Source organism: Chrysemys picta, unplaced genomic scaffold, assembly GCF_011386835.1.
Source record: "Chrysemys picta bellii isolate R12L10 unplaced genomic scaffold, ASM1138683v2 scaf112, whole genome shotgun sequence".
Taxonomy (NCBI): domain Eukaryota; kingdom Metazoa; phylum Chordata; order Testudines; family Emydidae; genus Chrysemys; species Chrysemys picta.
The window spans coordinates 66,837-82,318 of NW_027052819.1; the positions used below are offsets into that span (position 1 = coordinate 66,837).

General features: G+C 56.9%; 1 protein-coding gene across 1 annotated transcript; it reads left to right on the top strand.

Annotated features, from left to right (window-relative positions):
- The first annotated feature begins 1,010 nt into the window (after positions 1-1,010).
- On the top strand, positions 1,011-7,856 carry LOC135978088 (formin-2-like). The gene is made up of 4 exons (XM_065579140.1): positions 1,011-1,114; positions 1,261-1,413; positions 2,336-6,444; positions 6,598-7,856. Exons 2-3 carry the CDS (start codon positions 1,324-1,326, stop codon positions 2,822-2,824), a joined length of 579 nt encoding a protein of 192 aa, XP_065435212.1. The 5' UTR covers positions 1,011-1,114; positions 1,261-1,323; the 3' UTR covers positions 2,825-6,444; positions 6,598-7,856.
- Positions 7,857-15,482: the final 7,626 nt, after the last annotated feature.

Genomic DNA, 15,482 nt, shown 5'->3' on the forward strand with positions numbered 1-15,482 from the left:
GATATTCCACCCTCACCGCATGCAATGTCTCAGCCCCCTTGGGATGGGGGGGGCCATTAGCACTACACATGCACCCCCCCATCAATCCTGAGCTGCCTCCTTTCCCCACAGCACATTAACTACTGGACCGTGTCCAGGGTGCCACGAGAGAGAGCCAGGGCCATCAGGAGCAGCGCAGCCCTGCTCACGTCCGTCATCTCCCTCCCTGACTTTGACGTAAGTGGCCTCTGAGCCCAGCTTCCTGACTCCAGGCGTAGGTGGGCTGGATCCAACGGGCTGGAGGATCTGCTGCTGCAGGGGCTGTGGGCTAGGAGTGTTCCTCTTGGGGAGGCAGAGTCAGAGCAGAGAATGAGCCTGGCTTGAGACAAGTTCTTCTTGTCCTGGTTAAGTGAAGACTCTCGCTTGTAAGGAGACCATGCTCCAGGTTCTTGCCTTCTTGTCATCCTGGAGCAGCTGGGGAAGCAAATCCTCCTGGAGGGCCCTGCCCACATCCCTGTTCTCCGGGCTCCCTTGTGGGCAGAGATAACTAAGGATCCAGCTCTAGCTCCTGTCCTCTAGCATCTCCTGCAGAGGGGTTGAGGGGAAGGAGAGTCCTGGCCCAGGCGGGGACTGGGAGCTGACAGGAAAATGCTGATGGAGTCCCCTCTCCCTCTCCCTTCCATTAGAACTCAGCCGAATTCCCCAGGATGGGCCACCACGTGGCACAGCTGGCTCTGTTCGTAGGTGACCCAGACGAGGACATCAGCCAGCAGGCCAGGGAGGGGGTTTACCGGCTCTACCAGCTCCTGCTCCGCCAGACGGGTAAGGAACCCGGCTAGACGAGTGAGACTGGGACCCCAGCCAATTTCTCTCCGAGTGACCCCGGCTGGCGGATCAGTCTCTCTCTATCTCTTTCTGTGTTCTCCACTACCCCCGCAGTTCTGTTGGGCTCTGCCCACTGTGCAGCCACATATGGGATTGGAAGGACACAAGCCCTGCAACCAGAATGACCAATGTGTATGTGTCTCTCTCTTTCCCAGACCTGAACATCCATGAGGTCGAATACCTTTGGTGCTGGGACTGGCACCAGGACAACAGGCTCCTCGGCTATAAGAACACAGCCAGGGTGGGGGAGGTAAGGACGCTCTGCCAGGGCATGGCACAGCTCTGCAGGGCAGGTGACTGCCTCCTGGAGCCACGCAACAGAGTTGCCGTTCTAGGCCAGGATTTGGAGCCTGGTTCAGGGCAATCTGCTGAAGCCTCACATCTGGTTGGTTTCAGGTTTTTGCCAAATTGTTCTCGGAGGGGCAGAGAAGCTTCTTCCTGCAGACAACAGTGCTGGCCATGCACGACCCCCAGCTGCGTGTCAGCCAGGCTGGGCTGCTCCTCACTTACTCCCTCCTGGGGCAAGCCGAGCAGCTGATGGGGAGCAAGGTGAGCAGCTGCATTAGACTCAGGAGATTGGGGCGGGGCCCAGGCCTCATTCCCATCCTCTGGCCATTCGCCGGCCTGGCAGCAAGGCGACCGGTGGGGAATGAGAGTGAGAGCAGGTGCTCCTGGGAAGGGAGATGAATTCACCTCCATGAGCAGGAGGGAGCCAGCTTGTTCCCGGAGCAGCTCCAGCCCAGCTCGTTAGCAAGGCTAATGATTGACAAGCATTGCCTCAGCACGGACTTCTGTTCTTGGGAAGGGCAGCAGAGTCCTCTACGTGCCCTCTGCGTGCCTCTCCTGTCACCCGTGCCACCACCCAGAGTTGTTCCCATCACTGGCAGCCTGGGAGGCCAAGGACTGAGGGGTGATGGCGACTGAGCGGGCAGTTCTGAGGCACATGGGCGGGGGAAGCTCGTCCTGCTGCCGGCAGGGCTGGACTCGCTCTAGAGAGAACTGGAGGATTCAGTCAGCGGGGGCTGCTGATCTGCCCCATTCACCAGGGCTGCCATCCTGCGGCTTCAGCCTCAGTGGCTGGGATGACTTGGGGAAAGGTCTCAAGCTGCCCACATCCCACTTCACTGCTGCCAGAATCCCTCCGCCCCCCGCCCCGCTAGAGCCCCCTCCCTGCCCAACCTGGGTGGGGGTGGAGGAGAGGGGTCAGAGAACTTGAGCTGTGGATTGGAGGTGGAACAGCTGTCAGGGGCACTGGCTGGGAGGTGGCAGGAGCTCCCCCTACAAGGAGGTTGTTGGCACTGGAGGTCCCTTGAAAGGAAAACAAGACTCCATTCTGGGGGTCAGGAGGGGGACTTCATCCCTCAGAGGTGCGTGGGTGCTGGGTGGAATTGCTGCTGGTCCCAGGTGCCCTTAATTCCCCCTGATTCCACGGGGGCATCTGAGTCTCTGACAGGTCCTCGTTCCCTTGCAGCAGGAGGTCGTCACGGCCAACATAATGAATCAACTTCACATCATCCGGCACTTGCGCCAAGTGCCGGAGGCGCTGCAGGAATTCTGCCTCCAAGGCCACCAGCAACTCCTACTCCCTCTAAACGGGGAGTGCAGTGAGACTGAGTGGCCTCCCTCCGAGCAGGAGAGCGAGGGCCCCTCTACACGCCCCTTGGAGGGCAGAGCCTATATCACCCCACCCACCTTGCCTGTTGGCTGGCCACCGGGGCCTCTGGTAGACGCTGTTGCAACTGAGCGGCCTCCCTCCGAGCAGGAGAGCGAGGGCCCCTCTACACGCCCCTTGGACGGCAGAGCCTATATCGCCCCACCCCCCTCGCCTGTTGGCTGGCCACCGGGGCCTCTGGTAGACGCTGTTGCAACTGAGCGGCCTCCCTCCGAGCGGGAGAGCGAGGGCTGCCCTACACGCCCCTTGGAGGGCGGAGCCTATATCGCCCCGCCCCCCTCGCCATAAGGACCGGGGCGTGGGGTCGGAAATATAAAAGGCCGGCCCTTCACCACAGTTGGGGGACAGCCCGCAACAGAGGAGGACACTTGGCCTGTTCTCCAGAGTCCCCTAACCCTAACCCCAGACATGGACGAGGACTGGCCCGGAGTACCCGCTGCGGTTTACCCCAAGGAGCCGGAAGAGGCCTGGAGGCCGCAGATACCAAACCCCGGGGAGGCAGGAAGTAGCCCAGGGGCAGCCCGGGAGCTGCTGGCTGCAGAGCCCGGCGCGGCTCAGTCGGCGTGTTGCGGCTGGATCCCCGCCGACGCAGGGGCAACCAATCCTGCCCCTGCCAGCGCCTTGGGCTGGGACGCGGGGGAGGAGGGTGGGACCGCGTCCCCCTGCCACTCCACCCCGGGTGGCTGACCCCCTACACGGTGCAAGGGGGCTCTAGGCCAGGACAGGAACTGTTTGTTGGCTGGCCACCGGGTCCCCACCCAGGCCAGGGCCCGCCCTTGAAGTCTGGTTGTTTGTGGGGTGCTTGGGCCCCGCCCAGACCTGAGCCACCCCCGATACAGTGTGTTGAGGGGCTGACCACTTGAGCGACCTCAGCCCAGCAGCGCCGGCTCTACCATTTTTGCTGCCCCAAGCAAAAAAAAAAAAAAATACAACAGCGCTCGGACTGCCAAAGTGAGCAAAAAGAAAACCAAAAAACTCCCAACCACTTGGACTGCTGCCACCCGAACTGCCAAAGCAGAAAAAAAACCAACAACAACAAAGCTCGGACTGCCGCCACCCGAACTGCTGAAGTGCAAAAAACAAAAAAGTCGCCCGGCCTGTGCTGCCCCAAGAATGGACGGAATGCCGCCCCAGGCATGTGCTTCCTCCGCTGGTGCCTGGAGCCAGCCCCGCAGCCCAGGCCACAGCCTGGTTGCGACAGCTGATCGCTGAGGTGGGGCGGCTGCTCCACCCCCATGCAAGAGGGCGCTAGAGTAGGCCAGAGCGGCTGCAGAGGCTGGTAGCCAATCAGAGAAGGGCCAACTGAGAGCCAATCAGGGCCGAGATTAGAGCCAGCCAATCAGGACTAAGCTAGGCCCTATATAAAGGCTGCCCAGGCGAGCAGCAGGCAGTATCCCCCAGACCTTGATGGGAGAAGGTCTGTCTTCAGAGCAGTAGACCAGCATCTCCAAAAGAGCAGTGCTGGGCAGGCTGAAGGGAGCATACTACAGCTCCGGCCCAAGACCTGCCAGACTGCGGGCCCTGATAGAAAGGGCCTAGAGGGCCAAGAGGAGAAGTGGCCCAGGGACAGTTGGACAAGGGGAGAGCAGGGAGACTGCCACTAGAGGATCCCTGGGTTTGGACCCAGGATAGTTGGTGGGCCTGGGTCCCCCTGTTCCCTCTTGTACTGCACTTGGCCATGTGGTGGCTGAGTCAAACTGCAACCTCCCTTGAGACAAGGGGCTAGACTTTGGGGGTTTTGGTTGGCCGCTGAGGCATGTGCAAGGACTGTTGCTAACCTGCTTCCTCCTCCCCGTCGGAAGGAGATGAGGATGGATTAGGGGGCACTGCTGGAGGGAAGTGGCCTGAAGAAGGACACCATCAAGCGGACTAGGCAGATTGTGCCACATGGAGAGTCCAAAATGGTGGAGAAAAGAGACTTCTATTGGAGGGCCTGGGTGGCTCGGCTTGCCGAACAGCAGAGGGAGTTGTTCTGGCTGCTGGGGAGGTCGGCACCCAGACCAAACAAGAGATCCGTCACCGAGGGCGAGAGGCCAGGAACGCTGAACTGCTTCGCCTGTAGGTGACAGGGACACTAAAGGAGGGAGTGTCCCTCCTGGGATGGGGCAGAGAGACCCCACCTAGAAAAGGCACCCCCTGTGAGAGTAATAGGGGGGCCCCCAGCTTGTTGGGTCTGTGGGGAGCCAGGGCACCTGAAGAGAGAGTGCCCCTACAGGACTCCCAAGGCCCAGGCCAGCCCAGAAGGAAGGGCTAGGGCCCAAACAAGCAGGAGTAGGGATGTGGCAGGGGGAAGACCCAGAAAGTGCTTCCACTGCCACCAACGGGGACATCTAAAGAGGCACTGCCCCCTGAGGCAGAAAGGGGGAGTGTCTGAGACAAGGGCTCGGTCAGAGACTAGCCACAGAGAAGAGGTGGTGAAGACGGAGGCCCCTAGAGAGAAAGGGGCTGGGGCAGAGAGGCCCCACCGAAATGAGGGAACCCACATAGGAGCCAGGAGGGCCCATGTGGGAACCCAAACAGAAGTAGGAACCCACGTAGGACCAGGGCGTTCAACAGTGCGAACCCAGACCCTACAGCTGGGAAGCTGCTGACTCCAGACTTTGGCGGGCCTGTGAGAGGAAAGGGATGCCCTGCAGGCCCCACTACGAAGGAAGCTGGGGTGATAGGGACCCCTTTCCTCCCCTCCCCCGTGAGCATTTTTTAAGGGGGAGGGTTTGTGGTGGGACGGCTGCCCCACCCCCATGTGAGAGGGAACTAGAGTAGGCCAGAATGGCTGTGCAAGCCGTCTTCCAATCAGGGAAGGGCCTACTGAGAGCCAATCAGGGCCGAGATTAGAGCCAGCCAATCAGGGCTAGGCTAGGCCCTATATAATGGCTGCCCAGGAGAGCAGCAGGTAGTGTGTCCCAGAATTTCATGGGGGAAGGTCTGTCTCCAGAGCAGGAGACCAGCATCTCGGGCTGGGCAGTACTGCATCTGGCCATCCGATGGCCGAGACAAATTGTAACCGGCCCTTGAGACTAGGGGCTAGACTTTGGGGGTTGCAGTTGGCCATCAAGGCAGGTGCAAGGCCTGTTGCTAACCCCCGCCCCTGGAATGGGGTGAGGATGGACTAGTGGGCACTGCTGGAGGCAGTGTCAAGCGGTGAGCAACGCGGCTCCAGATGCCAAGGGAGGACAAGAGACGGATGGGACGCTGCCAGCAGAGGGCGTTCCCCATGGACTGAGCTCATTCCCAGAGCGACCAGCGGGAGGCGCCATGCTGGTGAGTCCCAACCCTGTCAAAACCGCCCAGCCCTATTGTGGGCCCACTGCTACCCTGCAGACTCTGGTCAGGACCAGACTGGGCCAGCTGGAGTGGCCCTCTTCCTCTGATTGGGAGAGCGAGAAGGGGAAATGGAGCCTCCTGGCACTCACAGAAACTCTCTCCCCTCTCTGTGGAGCAGGGTTCTTCCCTCTGCCCCCCAAATTCCTTCATATGGGGCAGGACCTCTTTCCCTTGCACCCACTCCCCTCCTCCCTATCCTTGGTCTACCCCCGCTCATTCCCGCTACGCCCAGGCAGAGCTCTCCCTGCCCCATATGGTGCAGAAAAGCCCTTGTGTCAGGGCCACAGCCCCACTGGGGCTCGGAAAGCTCCACTTTTGAGGAGGTGGGGGTGGGACAGAGGCTCAGGGCTAGCTTCACCTTCTGCCCTTTATTCTCCCCTTGGCCCTTCTATGGGGTCTCTGGGTGTCACAGGAATAGGAGCCTCCTTCCAGCTGTCTTTCAGGCCCTGGGATCTGGCACAGCCTCCCAGACGGGCGCTTCCTGTAGCTGAGCCACGTCAGGGAGCAGTGGGGACAGGTCACCTCGTCCCAGCAATGCCGGCTCTCAAAGAGGCTTAGATGGAAGACCCCAGTCCCTCATGGAGGTAAGAGCCATTTACTTCTTGGGGCGTGTGGGTCTCTTGGGGGAGAAATGGCATCCCCGATGCATAGCCTGTCTGGGAGCTTTCCCTGTCCCTGGATCCCAGCCCTGGTACAGAGCCCTGTTTCTCATCATGATATCCTCATTTTATTCTCAGAGGCAGTGTCCAGGATCCTGGAGACTGTTTCCTGCTGCAGGAGGTTTGAGCAGGGAGAGATCACTCACTGTCACGACCCAGGGGTCTCCAACCCGGGTCTGCAGGGTTCATGGGAGCAGCCACACTCCAACCCTCCACCTGGAAGCCTGCTGAAAATTGCTTACCTCGGACCCATGAAGTTCAGTCCCAGTTTGAGGCTCCACTCCTGAGGTCCTATTGGAGGAGTCCCAGGAAAGCTCACTGGCCCCCTGGCCCTACGTAAGACAGCAGCAGGAACACGAAGCTGACTGAACACCAGGCCTGCTCCCGGTTCTGGACTGTGCGCTGCCTGGTTCTGCTGCCGCTCCCCTGGCTTGATTTCCTGGCATCTGAGTTGTGGTGGTGATCGCAAGTTTGTCTTTTGCTGCTCATCTTCCAGTATCCTGACCTGGCTGACTCTCCACTCCTGTCATGTGAGTGTGGACTCTGGCTCTGACCAGTAGGTCTGGCTGCCCTTGACCCAGCCATGACATTGACTTTGGTACAACTTCTCCATTGCCCCTTTCTGATCTCCAGGAAGATACACCAGTCCCTTGGCTCCCAAAGTCCCAGTTGCCCGTTATTCATGGGCTGAGGGGTAGTGCTTGTATCGCCCCACCCCAGCTGCTTTTCCTAGGGGAATCTCCCTAGAGCAGAGGAGAAATCTGCTCTTTTCTTAGGATCAGTCCCACTCTGGCCTCAGCTCGGCTACTTCGTTTACCTGGGGTCAGGCACCACTTTTGAAGCCCTTAGCGTGGGGGTGGAGGTGGGAGCAGAGGCTGAAGCTCCAGCAGTTTCCACCAAAGAACACCCCCCTGTCTTTCTATGGTCCGGCTAGGGCTCCCCATCCATCCTGGAGCTGAACACCAGATGGGAGCTGATGGATTGTCCTTGGTGGGCCATGTTCTTGTGTGTGATGAGAGGGCCAGGAGCAGATGCATCACGCCTGGCCAGGGCCGGGCTAAACAGCCCGTAATGCTAGGTGAGTCAAACCAGGGCCACAATACAGACACCCTGGGCATCCATGGGGACTGAATCTGGGCCCTTCACTACCAAGAGCACAACTGGTTCCAACTTGAGTCATGACGCTGGTGACCCCTGCCAGCCCCTCTGAGGTGGGTCAGTATTATCCCTGTTCGCTGGCTGCAAGGTCACACACGACGTCCCTGACAGAGGCAGGAAGGAAGCGTGGGACTGATACCAGTCCAGCTCCAACCGCTAGACTCCACCCACTTCCAAAGTCCGAGAACCCAGGAGCCCTGCCTTTGACACTAGGCCTTAAATGACAAGACCAACCTCCCTCCCACTCAGGAAGCCATAGAAGGGAGCATCTGCTGAGCTCCCCTTGGCTATGCCGCTGTCAGAGACCATTGCTAGTGGGTGCCAAGTGCCTGAGCAGGGAACTGCTTGAGAGCCTCCTAGAGACTCGCAGGTGTTTGACTGTGACCCTCAGGGAGCCGTGGCAACAGACTCTCCGGCTCTAACAAAGGGTTTCTGTTCTCCTAGACACTCAGCCTGTGAGGCCACTTTGCAGAATGGGGAAGAGCCCTTTGGCGAGGCCTTGGAGGATTCACCATGAAGGTGGCAGCAGCGGCAGTGCCTGGGGTCCCTATGGGCCAAGCCTCAACTCCTGCCAATCCAGGCTAATCTCCCCCTGCTTTCAGCAGCGCTTGGCTTTAGCTGCTGGGCCTGTGAGCCTAGACCAGGGGTCTCAAACTCAAATGACCACGAGGGCCGGCTGAGGACTAGTTCATTGGCCCGAGGGCCGCATCACTGACACACCCCCCCCCCCTCGCTGCCCCCAGTGCTGCCCCCAGAGGGGGCAGGAGGAGTGTGGCAGGGGCTTAGGGCAGGAGTTGAGGTGCAGGGGGCTCAGGGCAGGGAGAGGGAGAGGTGAGGTAGGGGGTTGGGGTGCAGTAGGGGGCTCTGGGCAGGGGGTTGGCGTACAGGGTGCAGGAGGGAGTGTGGTGTGTGGCAGAGGGTTGGGGTTCAGACAGGGGGCTCAGGGCAGGGGGTGGGGGATGCAGAAGGGGGCTCAGGATAGGAAGTTGGGGTGCAGGAAGGATGTAGGATGTGGCAGGAGGTTGAGGGCAGGGAGTTGGGGTGCAGCAGGGGGTTGAGGTGCAGGCAGGGGGCTCAGGGCAGGGAGTTGGAGGGGTGAGGTAGGGGGTTGGGGTGCAGTAGGGGGCTCTAGGCAGGGGGTTGGGGTGCAGGAGGCAGTGCCAGGTGTGGCAGAGGGTTGGGGTGCAGTAGGGGGCTCTAGGCAGGGGGTTGGGGTGCAGGGGGCAGGAGGGAGTGCGAGGTGTGGCAGAGGGTAGGGGTGCAGGCAGGGGGCTCACGGCAGGGGGTTGGGGTGCAGGAGGCAGTGCAAGGTGTGGCAGAGGGTTGGGGTGCAGGTAGGGGGCTCATGGCAGGGGGTTGGGGTGAAGGCTGGCATTGGCCTGTGGCCTGGAGCCGCTTACCTAGAGAAATAGCCCCGCAGGCCGCGTGTTGGAGACCCCTGGCCTAGACAGAGCACTCAGGTATTTCCATCAGCCTGCTCAATGGCAAATGCAGCCACGCAAAGAAGGGAAGAAGAATGGAAGTGAAAGAGTAAAGCTGGACCATCCGCTGAGCTGCTGCAATCCAGCGAGCAGAGCTGGGGAGAGAAGAGGGAGAACTCGAAGGTGGCTGGCGGCAGTAGGGAGGAGAAGCAGTTTGGGAGCCAGGAGAGGAGAAATAAATAGTTAATGACAAATGCTGCCGGCTTTCTCTTGTGTGGTGAAGGGTTGAAAAGGGGTCTCTTTACTATCAGGCTAAACTTTAAAATAGCTGTGTATGGGCGAGGGGGGTGTCTATAAAGGTAAGAGGTCAGTCTAGGGGCTTGAAGTCCCAGATTCTGGGGCTATTGCAACTCCCTCAGGTGGCAGCAGTAGTGAGCGCTTGTCCTCCTTTTCTGGACTAGCCACCAGATAAAGGACACGATACATGTGGCCAAGGAAAGACAGAGGCAGTGTTGCCTGTTAACATGGCTCTGGTGGGGGAGCACGGCAGGTTACTTTGGACTAGGTAGGACCCACATGTCTCCAAACCTGCACCTCCCGAGGCTCCAGAGACTTCGCTCCCGATCCCAGAGCGTCCTCAGAGTCCTACAGCGCCAGATGGAATCTGGCCTCTCCCCCCACCTCAGCAGTCCAGAAAAAGTTATTTGTAGACATGTTCTGTGTCCTCTCCTGCAACACTCCCCTGTTGGCGACTAATGCAGTCACAGAGTCCAGGCTCGGATATTAGGAAACACTATTTCACTAGGAGGGTGGTGAAGCACTGGAATGGGTTCCCTAGGGAGGTGGTGGAATCTCCATCCTTAGAGGTTTTTAAGGTCAGGCCTGACAACGCCCTGGCTGGGATGATTTAGTTGGGGATTGGTCCTGCTTTGAGCAGGGGGTTGGACTAAATGACGTCCTGAGGTCTCTTCCAACCCTGACATTCTATGATGTCTCTGTCCCTCTTTTATACTCTCTTTCAGTTGCTAGAAAGATCGTTGCTGTGTCATGGGGGTCAGGCAAGCCCATTGGTCAGGCAGTACCCCACTGACTAAGTGCCCTCTCCAAGGAGTCTCTCAGAGAGTGGATTCTTCCTGATGGGCCATCAACACCTTTCTGGCCCTCCTTTGTTTCTACTGTAAAGCTGGCTGTGGGCGTCTCCCAACCTCACAACATATTTCAGAAACGCACAGAGAGCATAACTTCCCATACAATGACAGCACATCCCATCCAACAGGTTATTAATGTTCAACAGATCCAGACATTTTACATCCCACCTCACAAGGCATGCATAATACAAAACACCTCATAATCATATCACAGTGGTGAATACTGTGTGCTACTGAGGGATACAGGGTTCCAGAGTGTCAGTGGATCATGGCCAATGGCAGTAAAAGCCCAAAGGAGATGCTCCCCTGGAACAGCCTTTGGTGACAGCAAGGTCCCCACTGAGAACTTCAGTGCGACTCTGCAGCTGTTACCCACCTGTCCCACCCCAGCATCAGCTGCAACTCAGTGTTTTTTGAGTGGCTTCATGCTGGCTGCATGCCTAGACAGCAGATAAAATCTGCTAAATCTTTTCTTTCCCAGAAAGAGCCATTCCCATGTTTCTTTCGATTTCCACCCGTGTCAGACAGGAAACAAACCCAATGTAGAGTGCAGGGTGTCACGGCCGTGATGCACTCTGAGAAAACCCAACAGCATTCACAGCTGGCTGTGTAACTTTTCATTGTCTGATCACTGCCTTCCTGCCTCCCAGCCTGAGATCCAAAGTGAAGATGTGGGGTGTTGAGAAGTGGCTTGCCATTAGTAGGGTTCAGAGTTAGCACCACATTGAGATGGACTGAGGCCAGCTCACGCCCCCCCCCCCCCCCCGATAGCTGTTGTGTGAGGCCCACTACAGACTGGGGCAGAAGTTAGTTTGTTCTGGAACAGCCTTCTAAGAGGAGCAGTGAGGGCAAAAAACCTAACTGGCTTCAAGACTGAGCTTGATAAGTTTATGGAGGGGATGGGATGACCAGACTGCCCACCATGGCATGTAGCCAATCTGTAACTGCTAGCAGCAAAAATCTCCAACAGGCGGTGATGGGACACTAGATGGGGAGGGCTCTGAGTTACTACAGAGAATTCTTTCTCAAGTGTCTGGTTGCTGGGTCTCCCCCACAAGCTCAGGGTCTAACTGATCGCCATATTTGGGACTAGGAAGGAATTTCCCTCAGGTCAGATTGGCAGAGACCTGAGGGGAGGGGTCGCCTTCCTCTGCAGCACGCAGCACAGGTCACTTGCAGGTTTAAACTAGTGTCAATGGTGGATTCTCTATAACTTGAAGTCCTTAAACCATGACTGGAGGACTTCAGTAACTCAGCCAGAGGTTCGGGGTCTATTACAGCAGTGGGTGGTGAGGTTCTGTGGCCTTCAATGTACAGGAGGTCAGACTAGATGACCTTCTGACCTTAACGTCTATGAGTCTTATTGAGTGGTTCACCCTTAATCTAAAGAACCAAAACCTGGGAAATACCAGACAGGAGACCATCAAACAGGAGTAAAAAGCAGTAAAAAGCCTCAGCAAAGAGCTCCAGGATACATAGCAGGGCTCATGTGGCAGTGAGTTCCAAAGACAAAAGGACCCATTCATAAGATCATGTTATCTGAAGAAGCCACCCCAGAGACAGCTGCATCTCAGCGCTGGGCGAGCCATCCCCATGTAGTGTTGCTGTGCTGCTGTTCCTCAGCTGTTCCACCCCAGAGGTGACTGCATCTCAGCCCCAGGTGACCATTACCCAGCAGTGGAAAGAGTTCAATATTTGCTAAGGGTTTTTGTTTTCAGTTCTAAGAAATGTCTCATTTCTGAGAAGAGGCAGTTGGGATGTCATTTCTGGACGGAGAGGCAGTGGTCACATCCAGAAATTCACTAGGGGGGTGTATCTCTGGCCAAGCTGTCCAGCCCCCCAAGTTGATCACAGTTCCTGGCACTTTCAGTGCCTTTTAAAGCACGTCCACTTCCAGACCCTGCTGCTCCAAAGAGCCCGTGGGGGGATCTGGGGAATGAAGATTCTCTGCACCCTCCAGTCTCTGTCACTTGCTTTTCCAGCCTGGCCCCATCTCTCTGGGTCTCTCTGTGCTCCCCTCCCACACGCACTCTGCCTCCCACCCCCTCGCACTACAATGTGAGAGCAGGGCCGCCCCACCCACCTTCAAACCCCCGCCAGCTGGGCTGCTGGAAGGATAAGACACAGGGAGTTACGCTTTTGTTTCTCAGACAAAATTTTGCCTGCACAGAGAGAAGCGGAGATTTGGCCGGCTAAGAGCAAGAGGCGGAGGGCATGTGGAGGGTGTTTGCCCCAATCTAGCCCATCCCCCCTGTGACAATGCGGTTCTGGCGGAACCCAACTGAGAGTGCCAACTCAAGACAAATTGCTCAAATAGGGCCGTTACAGCCCAAGGCTGGGGTTTTTTCCACCTCTAAGGCAAACCAAACCAGCCAGACTAGGAGGACTTCGGTCTCACCCCACTGGCTAACCGCAAGTCTCACAAGCAATCTCCTTAGACACTCCAGTTTCCCAGTATTCCCATCAGTGCCACTCGTTATGGGGACAAATGGTTATGAAAACCAATACCAAAGTAAAAGAAAAAGGTTCTCCTGATCCCAAAGGACCAAGCCCCAGACCCAGGTCAATATACAAATCAAGTCTTACCCACAAATCACGCTGTTGCCAATCCTTTAGAATCTAAAATCTAAAGGTTTATTCATAAAAGGAAAAAGATAGAGATGAGAGTTAGAATTGGTTAAATGGAATCAATTACATACAGTAATGGCAAAGTTCTTGGTTCAGGCTTGCAGCAGCGATGGAATAAACTGCAGGTTCAAATCAAGTCTCTGGAATACATCCCCCGCTGGGATGGGTCCTCAGTCCTTTGTTCAAAGCTTCAGCTTGTAGCAAAGTTCCTCCAGAGGTAAGAAGCAGGATTGAAGACCAGATGGAGATGAGGCATCAGCCTTATATAGTCTTTTCCAGGTGTAAGAACACCTCTTTGTTCTTACTGTGGAAAATTACAGCAAAATGGAGTCTGGAGTCACATGGGCCAGTCCCTGCATACTTTGCTGAGTCTCAAGGCATATCTGCCTTCTCTCAATGGGTCCACTGTATAGCTGATGGTCCTTAATGGGCCATCAAGCAGGCTAGGCAGAGCTAACACCAGTTTGTCTGGGATGTCACCCAGCAGCATAGCATAAATTTGAAATACAGACAGTATAGTGCCAATATTCATAACTTCAACTACAAAAGTGATACACACATATAGACAGCATATTCATAACCAGTAAACCATAACCTTGTCTTAGACACCCCATTTGACCCCCTTTATACAAGATTTGCGTGCCACTACAGGACCTTGGTTGCAATAATGATTTATATGGTCCCAGATTATATCAATAACGTCACACCCCCCCAAGGAGCAAGATTGTCCCCCCCACTCTATCCCCCTCCCCCCTCCCCCGCCAAGGGGCAGGATCGTCTCCTCTGCTCTATTCCCCCAGGTTGCAGGATTGTCCCCCCGCAGTCTATTCCCCACCCATGGGGCAGGATCATCCATGCTTGTTCCCCATGTTTCACCCTCCCTAACTGTGCTAGGGCATTGCCAAGTCACATGATAAGTCCTGGCTCTCTGTGGGGCGGAAATTCCCTGCAGCTGGGGGTGGCGGGGTGGGACAGGGTCAGTTCGGACCTTGCCCTCTGTCCAGCAGAAAGATAGGCTCAGACAGCGGCTAATCTACCCCCAACGCTGGGTCTGGCTCATGGCGTGATTTGAAACACTGTCAAACTCTGACCAGTTCAACCAGCTAAAACCCGGGCAAACCCTTGGCCTGTGGAATCCCCCAGAACAGTGGCTTGTTTTGCGTTAGCCGCGATCGGGACATTTACAGGCACAAGCTAATCTATGGAAGGAGAGCCGGCCCCTCAGATGTTCACCCCCCCCCCTCCACACACACACAAAAACGAGGGGTTCTATATATTTGCTTGCTGGTCTTTGGAGACGCTTTTCCAGCCCTTGCCACAAAGACCAGCAAGCAAATATATAGAACCCCTCTTTTTTAGGGGGCTGGCTCTTTCCGTGGGTTAGTTTGTGCCTGTGATGCGCACTGCTTTGCCTTATCACAGCGCAGCAATCCCATGCCTCCAGCAGCTGGGGATTGCAGCAAAACCCCAACTGCCCTGTGAATCTGGCAACTTTTCGGAGGATGAAATCCTTATAGATTTCGTCCAAAGAGGGAGGGAAACAAAATTCCCATTTTCTATCTTGATGGGGGGAGAGGGGTGTCCACTTAGGATGAAAAAACGAATTGGGCCGGCCCTGGTGCTTGCTCAGGAGACATCACTGATGGTAGGACAGATAGAGCCGGTCCCCTTTGGGGCCCATCGGTGGCTGGGAGGGATCCCAGGGTGGGAAACTGGGGAGTCTCCAGCAGAAAAAGAGGAGACTTTGGTGCTCCAGGACTAGAGCCCAGCGTTAGGGGAGTGGGGTTGGGCCAGGGCATCTTCTATCCCCTTTCTGTGCCTCAGTTTCCCCCACCCAATGCCCAGGGCTCTGTGGGGGTGAGAGGGTGAATTTGCTCTCATGCCAGCTGGAGGAAAGCTCGGCCAGTCAGCACCCAGCTCACTGCATGATGGGAAGGAAGCTATTTCCTTGTTAGGCCCTGAGCGTGGCCTTTCCTAAGGCTGAGCTCGGTGCCTCCCGGACTCGGGCTCCAGGAGCCCCTGTGTCTCCCCAGCTGCCCTCGGCAGCGAGTCTGACTGAGATCAAACTCCTCTCAGAGGCTTGTGCCCCTGCCAGGCGTGGCACTGCCAGTGATTAACCCCTGGCACATGGGGTCTGCCAGGCCGTAGGCAGCAGAGAAAAGTCCAGTGTCACCAACAGCCCCAGCGCTAGGGTAGGCTGGGCACAAGCCAACAACACGTGCTGTGATACAGCCAAAGAGCGTCGGCCATGCTCCCAGCCCGGTGGGGGGTGGAGGGGTGGGTGTCTCTCCAGGGACGCAGAGACGCTGACAGAGTGCAGGGGGCCATTGGGGATAATCAGCTGGACGTGAGCCCCCGTGCGACAGTGTGGTCAAAGGCGCTAAGGATGCCCAAACAGGGGAATCGTGCGTAGGAGCAGAGAGGTCAGTTTACCTCTGGATTTGGCGCTGGTGCGACCGCTGCTGGGGTCCTGTGTCCAGTTCCGGAGCAGTCCAAGAAGGATGTGAATATATTGGAGAGGGGGCAGAAGGGGGGCCACGCGAATGGTTAAAGGATTACAAAACGTGGCCTGGAGTGATAGACCCCAGGAGCTCAAGCTGTTTAGCTT